The 12,377-nt window shown below is 32.1% G+C and overlaps 1 protein-coding gene across 1 annotated transcript; it reads right to left on the bottom strand.

The window, feature by feature from the left end:
- Positions 1–10,838: 10,838 nt before the first annotated feature.
- Positions 10,839–11,552, bottom strand: LOC18424547 (histone H4). The gene has a single exon (XM_006829133.4). The coding sequence runs from the start codon at positions 11,426–11,428 to the stop codon at positions 11,117–11,119; it is 312 nt and encodes a 103-aa protein (XP_006829196.1). The 5' UTR covers positions 11,429–11,552; the 3' UTR covers positions 10,839–11,116.
- Between the last annotated feature and the right edge of the window lie 825 nt (positions 11,553–12,377).

Below are 12,377 nucleotides of genomic sequence, written 5' to 3'. Positions count from 1 at the left end.
AGACACATAAACTTCTCATCAAATTTGTGAATTACGAAATTAGCACATCTAAAATTCTATTATTGACAAATTGCAAATTCCAACAGCCTCCATGACCATTGTGATTAAAAGCATCACTCACCTTCATATTTTGAGACACATCTATTAAAAAGATCTTTATACAAAACCTTCAATGGCCCTTTCCCCAACCGTCTAGATATCAAAAACCAACATAAACCCCATTGCCAATCACCCATCTAATATTTCTTAGCACTCTTTTTTTATTTGTATAAATTCATGTCCATGTTTGGGATTGGAACCTACTTTTTCTTCTTCCTCTTCCTCTTCCAATACAACCATTGCTATCCAGCCCATATTTCGCAACAAGTACCTTCTTCAATAGCTGGTCCTCATCACCCAAAGTTCTTCACCACCATTTAGCTAGTCAAACTTGATTAACACTCTTAAGCTTTGTAATATCCAAACCCCCATCTGACTTGGAGTGCAAACTTTTTTCCCAACTAACTAAATGATACTTCATTCTCCCATCTAAAGAACCCCAGAGAAAATGTTGCATAAACTTTTCTATTTCTTTTATCACTAGTGCAAACATGTGTAGCAAAGACAAAAAATACAGGCACATCAGTTAAGGAAGATTTGATCAAGGTAACTCTTCCTCCTAGTAATAAAAACCTAGTTTTCCAGAGATCAAGCTTGAAATGAATCTTTTTCATCCCAACTAGACCAAGGTATTTTTGCATCTGAAATAGCAATACCCAGGTATTTCAAAAGGAAAATAATCAACAGCACAACCCACCACTCGCGCCAAGTCATGCACCATGTATCCCCACAACCAATACCCACTATTTACTTTTAGACCCAAAGTAAACTCACAAAACCTCAAAAAATAAGTGCTTTTAATACCTACATGTAAACTCCATTAAATTTGGGGTATGGGTAGAGATGCATACTAGTGCTTGGTCCATGTTGTCCTACAGTTGATGGATAGGCTTCTATGTGTATACAAGAGTTCTAAGTGGAATCTCAAACAACGATCCTTGTAATTAGGTGTCAACAATTTTGTATATATTGTTATGTATATGGATTTGTTATATACAATGTTATATCTAAGGATTCTTATCTATACATTTACAGGGAATATAGAAACATTTACCTACTTAGGTAAGTTTTCTATGCTTCCCCTACAGCATAAAATTTATATTTTTCTCTTTATCTAACCGTTCATTCTAATTGGACGGCTAAAATTGTCACGTCTCTACACTATTTTAATTTTAATTTTTTTCTACAAAATATTTAGACATCAAATTTTGGGCGTCCAATCCTCTCTTAAACTTGCACTTGTAAAAAATATAAAAATAATATTTCTAATAAAATAAAATAACCAAAATACACCTGAAAGTTTCAAGGGGTATTTTAGTCATTATATTTTATCAAAAAATTCTTTTTAATATTTTTTTAGGTGCTCCCCAATGACAAGATAGCATGTACCAAATTTCATATTCATACAATCTATATGAAAAAACTAAAAATAAAATACTCAAGGCATTAGATCTAGATCAAACAGTAAGTGGCTCACTTGATCAAATTAAACTACAAAATGGTAGGGGAAGCATAGATCTTCTATGCTATAGGTGAAGTATATAAACCTTTCCCCACTCTTAATAGAATCTATAATATAACCTAATATTCAGATTACACAAATTTTGATATGTTATATATACTTGTTATGTTTATTGGTAAACAATGTTAATTCTTTTATGTTGTATACAAGTACAAATTATTTATACTTCAAATTCTGTGTGTATTGTAGTATAGAGTCCAGGATCTAAACAATCAAAGCAAAGCACACTTTCAAATAGAGTTGAGAAATGTGATTTCAATTTTGAAAATTTTTGTGATAGCCTTAAAATATATTTCATCTTTAATTATAAAAACAGATATGTGCTCCACTATAAATTTACCATACTAAGCAATATTCATCAATTTTGAATTTATAAAAACAGATATATTAATTTTAGATTGATTTAAATATTCAAATTTGATTTTATACATTTCTAAAACTTATATAATTAATTTTAATATTGCATGTGAGACCCAATATGTTAATGAGCCCACCATTGCATGTGGGTGGGCCCATGAGGTACCACCTAAGGTGGCACACCCGACCCTAATGAAACTCTCCTTGTGTTAGTTCAAGTTTGGACTTGAAGATAAAGCTTTGAAGTGTTTTGGAAAGATATTGTCTTGAGGAAGCTTTCAAAGGATTTTTGGAAAGCATGAGAAGGCTTGTGCATACTTTTGGTAAGCATTATATTATAAATAGAATTATTTTATTTAATTTCTATTAATAGAAAAATCGTTTAAGAATGGGGGATAAAGGTTCAAGCACATTCTATAATGTTGATAGCCAATTTATGGAATAGAGGGCTCAAATCTCACCCCATAAGTCACCCAAGATCAATAGTTCATATTCAATCTCACAAGAAGAGAAACTCTAAGGAAAACCCTAAAAAACCCCAAATTTGTTCAGAGCCTATAAAAATGGAATGTCTCTACCCAAAATATTTACACCTTATCTCCTACACCTATTTCTCATCTCTATCTCTTACATCCAACAACCGGAGCATACCCCACTTTGAATATCTCTCTCTCTCTTAAAAAATTTTCTCTCTCCCTCAAGAGATCCAAAGGGACACATCTTACTCTCTCATCCTTAGTATCTCTCTCATGGTGGTTCTCTCAACCCTCTCATGATCTCTCAACACTCATTGAGGTTTTAGACTGTAGGGGTGTGGTAGAAAAGAGAAGAATTTCTCTCAAACTAGGTTGTTAAGAGGATTCACCTAAGGGTTTAGGATTTGTGATAAAGGAGTTCATAGTTCCATTTTGAGGATTTGGTCTAAATTTACTTTTCCCATTGAAATTGAAGGTTGATCGTTGATCCCGTGCCATCGGATGGTGGTGACTCGATGTGAGGTGTAATAAGCCCGATTGAGGCAATGTCCGACACACCTTACTCTCTCATCTTTGATATATCTCTCATGATAGTTCTCTCAACCCTCTCATGATCTCTCAACTCTCATTGGGGTTTTAGACTATAGGGTTGTGGTAGAAAATATAAGAATTTCTCTCAAACTAGTTGCTAAGGGGATTCACTTAAGGGTTTGGGATTTGTGATAAATGAGTTCATAGTTCCATTAGAGGGCTTGGCCTAAACTTGTTTTCTAGGTTGAAATTGAAGGTTGATCACTGATCTCACGCCATCAGATGGTGGTGACTTGGTATGAGGTATAATAAGCCCGATTGAGGTAATCTTCGGCAACTCTTTTTGTTTCTTGTCATATTTAATTATATTGTCTTTATATTCCCAAGCATAAAAATTGAGAATATTTTCTTTGTTTAAAAAAAATTGGCTTAATGCCATCAAGGTTTTTAAGATCTTGGATTTGTTAGTTTTATTTTCTGTGAATTAAGAGTTATTGTATTAAGACTACTTTGTAAGTGATCTTTGCCAAAAGAAAAGAAAAGGGGTAAAAAGAAGAAAAATAAAAAAAAATATTCCCCGATAAGATCGTATTAGTTTTTCTTTCATTGATATAAGAGTTATTGATACTTGATGTCATTAATTGTCTTTTCACTTTATTGAGTCTAGATCAAGCTTGGGAATGAGATATAAAAAAGCTAATATCTTTATTGTCAAGTAATACACCCACAGTTAAGAATTATTGGAATATTCAAACAACGAAATCCGTAGAATAGGTATTCTGTACTATTTTAGAGCAGTGATATGAAGAAGATAATGATGTATTTTTCTATTGCATACTGCAGTGATATTGTGTGTCTTTGAGAGTACGATCTACCTGTGAAATTTTAGTAGGAAATTATAAAAGAATTGAGAATTAAAGACTTATCAATGAAGGGTGTCAGTTCTGACCCTGTAAAATCCAGGAACTGTCTATTGAGTTCCGTGATTTTTCCCACTAATAATGCGCTAAAAATTTATTGTAACTCATAAAATTGAGTATACTTTTAAACAAAAATAGTGTCATCAAGAAATTCATTATGGTTTGAAAGATATGGTCTATTTAACAAACAAATAAAAATAATAAATCAAGAAAGCCCAAGTACCACACTACATGGTTCTGAGGTATGAAATCTATCCCACATTACATGGTAAGGTCGTATAGGAAAAGAGTATCCAGTAACCCTTTTTTTTAAGTTTTATATGATTCTTTGGTTTTTTTGTTATTTGTTTTATGAATATGTATGGAGTGTATGGACATTAGATGATAGGTGTTAACAAATTTGAAAGAGCCAGTTTTGAATACCTTGTGTTTTGTGCCTCCTTGTGCTTAAGTATGAACTACTTAAGGTAGTAATACACATAGAGATGTGGTTTGAATGATGGTTTTGAGCCCAAATATGAAACATGAGATATAGGTGTGGTTCATTCAAATATATAAGCACGAAGGGAGTGTTCTAATGAAACTCGGTCTTAATGACCATCATCCCAATACTGTTTATAATATATGTATTGCATTTAATAATGATCTCTTGATAGCGTTTCCATATTTGTCAAAAATGAAATATTTTGTCAAGGTTTTAATAACCATTATTTAGTGATGCTTTATTCTGAATAAAATTATAAAATGGTATTTATGATTTGTTTTTGTGGCCATGAACTTGAATTTGTAGGAAATGAAATGTAAATGCGGTAAAATGATTTACGAATGTTAAGCATGTATTTTAAAATTAAATTGGATGATATGAGAAAAACCTAAGTCTATGAATATGGTTTTGAGAAAACCACATAGTCATGCAAGGTTCACTAAGTCTTTATGAAAAATCATTTTAAATTGTCATATTATTTATCTAAATATTGCTTGTGAATGCATACGTAGAGTATTCATCGCACGATCACAATTGTTTGGTAGTCTTTTATTTTTCATTTTTTTTACAAATCGAAATGATTTAAAATTTGGAGCTCGCGTACATCAAAAATAGGAGAATCTAATGAAAATATAATTCATTAATATAAATTAAACAAAAAACCCCTTAAAATTTACGGGGGTAATTTGGTCGATTTATATTTTACGAAATATTTTTTTCATATTTTTATTAGGTGCACCTCACTAAGATATACATATGCTTCAAATTTCATATCATTTTCCTATAAGCGAAAAGGAACAGTGATTTCACCTATGCTCACCACCATTCAAAGTTCATCGCGCGATCACGAATGTCTGATAGTATTTTAATTTTAATTTTTTTCTTATAAATTAGAATGATCTAAAATTTAGAGAATGTGTACATATTAGTTAGGTGAAACTAATAAAAATATACAAAAAATAATTCGTAAAAACATTTGACCAAAATATCCCCAATTTGGTCAAATGTTTTGACCCAATTTGGTCAATCGTAAAAACATTTGACCCAATTTTTATACATTCACCTATTTTTAATGAACACATGCTCCAAATTTTAAATCATTCTAATTTGTAAAAAAAAAAAAAATGAAAAATGAAACACTACCGAAGAATCGTAACTGTATGATAAACTTTTGACGGTAACGAGGGTAGGCGAAATCACTATTCATTTTCGCCTACCACAAACCTCATATTTTCCTATAGGTAAAAATGAATAGTGATTTCACTTACCCTCATCACCGTTCAAATTTCATCGCGTGGTCACGATTGTCTAATAGTGTTTTATTTTTCATTTTTCGTCTACAAATATAAATAACCTGAAATTTGAAGGATATGTACATATTACTGAGGTGCATCCAATAAAAATATAAACAAAATTTATTCGACAAAAAAATTGACCAAAATACCAGCAAAAATTTTCGAGGTATTTTGGTCATTTTTTCATGTAAAATATTTTTTTTATATTTTTAGAAGATTTCCCTATTTTTAATTAATACATGTTTCAAATTTCAAGTTATTCCAATTTGTAAAAAAAATGAAAAATAAAACACTACCAGACAATCGTGACCGCACGATGAACTTTGGACGGTGATTGGGGTAGACGAAATCACTGTTCATTTTTGCCTATAAGCGTTGCCTAGTGTTTATATATATATATATATATATATATATATATATATACACACCAAGTCAACAGTTTTTTTTATTAAAGAGAAAAACATTGTGCTTTGAAGGTATTTATAAAAGTGAGAAAAATCGTCATACACTATACCCATATGTCTTGACCCATATTTCCAATTATTTATGACCCTTAATTACCTAAGACCTTGAACCATATGGAATGTTGTAGGAAGATCATCTTGCTAGCCTTCTTTGACACATGTTGTGTTGATTAGATAACTTGGTTTGTATGGATTTACTACCAAGATGGCTAGTGTGGTTGAACCTTTGTGGTTCAGGAAAGTTTTGCATATTGTGAAACATACGGGCATCGAACTACTTATTGCATAAGATTGCTAAGAATGTATATATTATATGTGCAACAATTGAGTGGAAGTTACTACAAACCACGTTTTTTTAGCTGCTTGGATATTCAGATGTATAGGTGCATACTATCTTACAGATCCAGATGATGCAAAGTTTACATCTAGATATGTATTCATGCTTAGAGGGGGTACAGTTTCTTGAAAATCAAAGAAACAGGACGTGGTGGCATTATCCACCTTGGAGGCAGAGCACGTGGCGTACTGTTTGGCGGCCAAGAAGGTTGTATGGATTAACAAATTTCTTAATCAACTTGACTTTCACCCCGTGCGTTGTGAGGCAGTAAAGATTTTCTGTGACAACACGACGATGATATGCATATCAAATAAGTCACGATTTCATAAGAACTCCAAACATACAAAACCATGTTTCTATCACTTGATGAATGAGATGAGATTGAGAAAGATCTAGATCTAGATAAACTAAATATTCTAATAAGAGCACCTGCTAGTATTTGACAAGTCAGCTAGAACAACATAATATAATGTTCTTCACCCACGGAACCAGGATGTATGGCGTTAGTTGTATGGCAACAGAAAGAAGCAGCTTGTTTGAAGAACTCCTTTTGAGCTCATGAGCATACAACTCCATGTAATGAGGGTACGTAATGATCTTCTGCAATAACAAGCTCATGATTCGTAATGAGATATAAAAGATGGACTACGACAACTTTTTGAAAAAAAAACTTATGTTACCTAAGCATAGAAAACTATCTGATAAAGTTTCTAATAGGTCATCCCTTGATGAGGTCGGAATATACCTGAATGAGTTAGCCGAAAAACTTTGTGACGCTTTTGTGTGATCATGGTTTTCAAATATGGGGGCCAAAGCCTCATCTGCGAGCCATCACACGGCATCGATATATGATAGCCGTTTCAAGAAAACGAACTACCTTTCAGGGTGAAGCTTATGCATGTGCAAGATATACCCATATGAGCCATAAGAGTTGTAGTCACATCAAGTCTACGTGACCTTAATACGTTTCTAAGGGAGAACCTAAAATCCACAAATTGATATTACGACTCCTTAGCTCATAGGCCAGACTTTAGTGAAGGTGGACTGGCCCAATATTTATTTATTTAAAAAACCATATAAATCATTTTCTCATTTTATGAATTTAATTATGTTTGTTTTAAAGGAAAAGTTTATATAAGGCCGAGGCTCTAAACAATCAAACTTGAGCCTACTTCAAAAATTTCACTATAAGAGATTGTTTTGATGCCCAAATATCTTCAAATTGATAATCTCGACATCAACATGCATGAACATAAGAAAAAAAAATGGATTTCAAGTTTTTGAATAGTATATTTTGTAACACATTTTTTAACAGTCAATTTTCAAGATTTTCAATATTTCATAGATCTGTTGATCTATACCATTTTTGAAGCTTTAAACTTTACAAACAAATATGAAAATATATTTTAAGGCTACCACAAAGATTTCCAATATTGAAACCATATTTCTCGACACTATTTGAAGGTAGGCTCTAATTTGATTATTTAGAGCCTAGGCTCTATATAAACCTCACCTTGTTTTAATGATATATGATTTTTAGAATTTTTATTTGAAGTTTTCTAAATCTCTTGATATTTTATTTATCAAATTTAGATTTATAAAAACGAAGATATGGATTTTAGATTTATTTAAATATTCAATTTTGATTTTATAGATTTCTAGAAATCTTATAATTAATTTTAATAATTTTAATATTGCATGGGAAGCCCAATATGTTAATAGGCCCACCCTTGCATGTGGGTGGGGGCATGAACCACCACCTAGGGTGGCACACCCCACCCTAATGAAACTTTTCTTTTGTTAGTGTAAGCTTTTGCCTTCACAAAGCTTTCAAATGATTTTTGAAAAGCATAAGAAGGCTAGTACACAATTTTGGTAAACATTATATTATGAATAAAATTATTTTATTTTATTTCTATTTATGAGAAAATAGAAGGGGGGATAAAAGTTATAGCACTTTCCTTTATGGCTTATCTATAGAATAGATAGCTCAAATCACTTAACCTACAAGTCATCCAAAGTCACCTAAAATCAATGGTTCAATCTCACAAAAAAAGGTATACCAAAAAGAACATTAATAACCCTAATATTATTCAACGCCTATTAAAAAAGATGATCTCTACCCAAAATATTTATACCTTATCTCCTCCACCTAATTCTCATCTCTATCCCTCACATCCCACAAAAGGGGTATGTCCCACTTAGAATATATCTCTTAAGAAAGTCTCTCTCTCTCCCTCAAGAAACCCAAAGGAGAGAGAATCTATAGGATTGTGGTAGAAAAGATACTATAGGATTGTGGTAGAAACTATAGGGTTGTGGTAGAAAAGATAAGAATCTCTCTCAAACTAAATTGATAAAGGGATTTACCTAAGGACTTAGGATTTGTGACTCAATGTAAAGTGTAATAAGTCCAATTAAAATAATATCCAACACCCTCTTTTTGTTTTATATCATATTTAATTATAAAGTATAGTTTCTATAAGGTTACAACCTTAAATAATCCAATTAAGGCACACATTAAAATTTTATCATAACTTGTAATTTTGTTGTAAAAAATTATTAATACTATCTTAAAATCTATTTTCATACCTAATTAAAAAATAAGTAGATCAATAAATATATGAAAATCTTAAAAATCTACAGTCTAAACCAATGGTTTAAAAAACGGATCGGTGACCCGGATCAAGCTTCCAAAAAACCGATCCGGATCGACGAATTGGCAATCCGGATCGAGAATCGGGTGAATCGGTCAGAATAAAGCTTAAAAAAAATTCGAAAAAATTATTAAAATTCATTATAAATATTGTTTTTTAGGAATTCAATAAAAAATGAAGGTACTCCATTAAGAATTTTCATGTTTTTGAATGAATATGCGAATATTGATATGTTCTTTCCCTGCATAAACCGCCATTCAACATTTAATTTACAGTATTTCGTGCTCATCCCTACACTGTTGCTGTTGGGACTCGATATGTGAATAATATGGCTGGGATAGGGTAGCCTCAAAATCATCATCTCTCATTTTCTCTTTGAATAATATGGATTAAAAAAAAAAATAACAAATTTTCAAAAAAATCGATCATGGATTAAAAAAAAATTCACAAATTTTCAAAAAATTCTATCATGGATTACAAAAAAAAATTCGATCATGGATTAAAAAAAAAAATCACAAATTTTCAAAAAATTCAATCATGGATTACATAAAATTCGACCATGGATTACAAAAAAAAACAAACAAAATAAAACAAACAAAATAAAACAAAAAATTCAATCGTGGATTACAAAAAAAGAAAAAAACAGTTCGATCATGGATTACAAAAAATTCAATCATGGATTACAAAAAACTCTATCATGGGTTACAAAAAAAGCAAAAAACAAAAAATTCAATCATGGATTACAAAAAAAAAAACAAACATTTCGATCATGTATTACAAAACATTCGATCATGGATTACAAAAAATTCTATCATGGGTTACAAAAAACAAAAAAAACAAAAAAATCGATCATGGATTACAAGAAAAGAAAACAAGCATTTCGATCATGCATTACAAAAAATTCTATTATGGGTTACAAAAAACCAAAAAATTCGATAATGGTTTACAAAAAAACAAAAACAATTCGATCATGGATTACAAAAAAATCGATCAAGTATTATAAAAAAATCTATCATGGATTAAAAAAAAAAAAAAAAAATTCCGTACGAACTCGCCAATTCACTGTTCGGACTCGCCGATTTCGTACAATGAATCGGCGATTCACTGTACAAAATCGTCCGGTTCTCTCTAGAACCGGACGATTTCCGATTTTTTAGGCGATCCGATCCCCTTTTCACGATTTCCGAGTCGAACCGAGCGACTCGGCGTTTTTTAAAACACTGGTCTAAACAATTTGTTGCAAAATACACTATTTTTGAGATTCAAAAACTTTTTTTTTTTTTCATATTCATACATCTCAATGTTGAGATGATCAATTAGAGTGTTTTTTTAACATTAAAAATAGATTTTTTAGGTGCATCTTAAGGTTGCAACCCTATATAGACTTTTCCCTTAATTATGTTGTCTTTATATTCTCAAACGTAAAAATTGGTATATTTTTTTTGTTTTAAAAAAAATTGATTTAATGACAAGATTTTTAAGATCTTGAATTTGTTAATTTTATTTTCTTTGAACCAAGACGTATTCGTAATAAAACTTCTTGTAAGTAATCTTTCAAAATTAAAAAAAAAAAAAAAAAGTGATGAAAACAAGAAAAAACAAAAAAATTTATTTCACGACAGTATTGCATCGGTCTTGAACACATAAAACATATCAATCCGATACAAGACAGCAGATACAGAAATAAGACGCAAAATGAAACAAAACATCGCACATAATGATCCATTCATCCATTCTAAATTTCCTTTAACATAATTTACATTCGATCGAAAACCAGAGAGTAGAACAAAAAGAAGCGAAAGAAGAAGAAACCTTATAACATGAAGAGATCAAGCATCTGCAGCAAGAAGATCCAAGAGAAAGGACGAGGTTAACAGAAACAAAAAGAGTCAAGGGATTCCATTTTCCAGATAGAGAAAGATGGAAGAAAAAGAGAGAAGTTGAGAGGGATAAAGCTCTGCTGAAAGTAGAGTATTAACCGCCAAAACCATAGAGGGTTCTCCCCTGCCTCTTGAGAGCATAGACCACATCCATGGCGGTCACAGTCTTCCTCCTTGCGTGCTCTGTGTAAGTGACGGCATCTCTGATGACATTTTCAAGGAAGATCTTCAAGACTCCTCTGGTTTCCTCATAAATCAAGCCACTGATCCTCTTAACTCCACCCCTTCGAGCCAAGCGACGAATTGCAGGCTTAGTGATGCCCTGAATGTTGTCTCTCAGAACCTTCCTGTGCCTCTTTGCTCCGCCCTTTCCCAACCCCTTTCCTCCCTTCCCTCTTCCAGACATCTCTCTCTCTCTCTCTCTCTCTCTAACCTCTAAGGTTTTCTTCTCACTCTCTCTCTAACCTCAAAGTTTACACTCTCTCGCTCTAAGATCGGGAAGCAGTTTCCTTCACGGCTTCACCAGTGGTGTGTGACGCAATGCTTGGGATGGGGTTTAAATATGGCATCGAGTAAATGAGGGGACACATGAGGACCGTTGGATCTGTGATGTTATCGACCGTGGTGTAGTCGATCCGTGTGAAGTGGTTGACATCGTTTTAGTCCGTTAGATTGGCACAAATCGACGGTGAAGGTGTCTCTGCGCTCTCTCGTTCCCCTTGCACGAAACAGCGGGAACTTGAAAAGGCCGGAATCCGTTTCATTTGTTTTTGGCTTTTGGCTTTTTTGGCGGTGGTCAAGATCCGGATCGATCAGTGGGACAGATCATGACGTATTTGTGTTGTGAATAATTGGATCGGTGAACAAGATTTGGTCGTCCAAAAAAAATTGTTAAAAATAAAAGAAATTATCATAAATATATTTTAATTTTTTTAATTGAAAAAAAATGTCAACTTTTATAAACCTTATCCACACTTTTTCTTTTTTTTTTAATTTTGAGCTTTTTATCAAATTAATTTTTTTGCAACTTTCATAAAACTTATCCACACTTTTTTTTTTTTTTTTTTTAAGCTTTTTTTTATCAAAATAACTTTTTACGATAGCTGCATTATCGTGAAACACCGTTACGGTAATTTAACCACTGCAATGTTTAGAATATCGTAAGATCTCCAACTTTTATTACGATACTCAAATTACCATAATCGCATGATCAATGGAGTTTTGACTTCCACCAACAAGAGAAAAAAAAAGTGAATTAAGAAAGAAAGAGAGTGAGTATTATGGGTTTTCGCTCCAAATACCCATTAATGGATAGAGAAAAACAGAGGATGATACATTTTACAGAATCTGAGCGC

This window comes from Amborella trichopoda, chromosome 9 (genome assembly GCF_054954075.1).
Source record: "Amborella trichopoda isolate Santa Cruz 75 chromosome 9, AtrichopodaSantaCruz75HAP2 v2.0, whole genome shotgun sequence".
Classification (NCBI taxonomy): domain Eukaryota; kingdom Viridiplantae; phylum Streptophyta; class Magnoliopsida; order Amborellales; family Amborellaceae; genus Amborella; species Amborella trichopoda.
Note: the sequence above shows the minus strand (reverse complement) of the source record. Positions and strands in the feature narration are given on the sequence as shown.